This window comes from Oxyura jamaicensis, unplaced genomic scaffold (assembly GCF_011077185.1).
Source record: "Oxyura jamaicensis isolate SHBP4307 breed ruddy duck unplaced genomic scaffold, BPBGC_Ojam_1.0 oxyUn_random_OJ69152, whole genome shotgun sequence".
NCBI classification, from domain to species: domain Eukaryota; kingdom Metazoa; phylum Chordata; class Aves; order Anseriformes; family Anatidae; genus Oxyura; species Oxyura jamaicensis.
Window position 1 is genome coordinate 3,578 of NW_023309236.1, and position 1,192 is coordinate 4,769.

Below are 1,192 nucleotides of genomic sequence, written 5' to 3' on the forward strand. Positions count from 1 at the left end.
GAGAGGTCCCAGACGTCGACGTGTCGCTTCCAAAGGGCGAGGTGGACATTTCTGCTCCCAAGGTAGATATCAACGTGCCAAGCGTGGACATTGAGGGGCCAGAAGGAAAAGGGAAAGGTCTCAAATTTAAAATGCCTGAACTAAACGTTCAGACACCAAAACTCTCCATGCCAGATGTAGATCTCAGCTTGAAGGGCCCCAAACTGAAAGGAGACATCGATATTTCTGGTCCGAAGGCCTCTGGAGACCTCAGGGGACCCAAAATAGATGTGGAAGGGCCCAAAGTGGATGTTGATATGCCGGAGGTAGAGTTGGAAGGTCCGGAAGGGAAAATTAAAGGCCCCAAATTCAAGATGCCTAAGCTGAATATCAAGGGACCTAAAATATCCAGGCCGGACGTAGATCTGAACGTAAAGGGACCTAAAATGAAGGGAGAGGTGGATGTTTCTGCTCCAAAGATAGAGGGTGACTTGAAAGAACCTGGCATTAATATTAAGGGTCCAAGCGTAAATGTTGAGGTCCCAGATGTCAACCTGGAGTGTCCAGAAGCCAAACTAAAAACGCCCAAGATGAAGTTGCCTCATTTTACTGTTTCCGGCCCGAAGATTGAGGGCGCCGACATCGATGTAAGTTTGCCGAAAGGAGACATAGATATTTCAGGGCCAGAGGCAGATATCGAAGTGCCAGACGTGGAGGTCGGGGGGCCGGAAGGAAAATGGAAGGGGCCCAAGTTCAGGATGCCGAAGCTGAACATCAAAACGCCTAAAATATCCATGCCAGATGTAGATCTGAACCTAAAGGGACCCAAAGTGAAAGGAGAGATGGATCTTGCAGCTCCTAAGATAGAAGGAGATCTGAAAGGGCCAGAAATAGACGTTAAAGGGCCAAAAGTAGATGTTGAGGTCCCCAGTGTTGATGTGGAGGGCCCTGAAGGGAAACTGAAAGGTCCCAAATTCAAGATGCCGGACGTGCACATCAAGACAACCAAGATCTCCATGCCTGATGTGGACATTAACCTGAAAGGCCCCAAAGTGAAAGGTGACGTTGAAATCTCAGCTCCAAAGCTGGAAGGTGAGCTGAAGGGCCCCGAGGTGGACATCAAGGGCCCCAAGGTGGACATTGACAAACCAGACGTGGACGTTCATGGTCCTGAGGGAAAATTCAAGATGCCCAAGTTCAAAATGCCCAAGTT

At 49.2% G+C, this 1,192-nt stretch overlaps 1 protein-coding gene across 1 annotated transcript in view; it reads left to right on the forward strand.

Moving 5' to 3' along the window:
• The window catches only part of LOC118159259 (neuroblast differentiation-associated protein AHNAK-like), an 8,471-nt gene that overhangs the window by 2,430 nt on the left and 4,849 nt on the right, over positions 1-1,192 (forward strand). Inside the window, exon 7 of the mRNA XM_035313864.1 lies at positions 67-1,155. Coding sequence (XP_035169755.1) covers positions 67-1,155 — 1,089 coding nt within the window. The remainder of the gene's footprint in view (positions 1-66; positions 1,156-1,192) is intronic.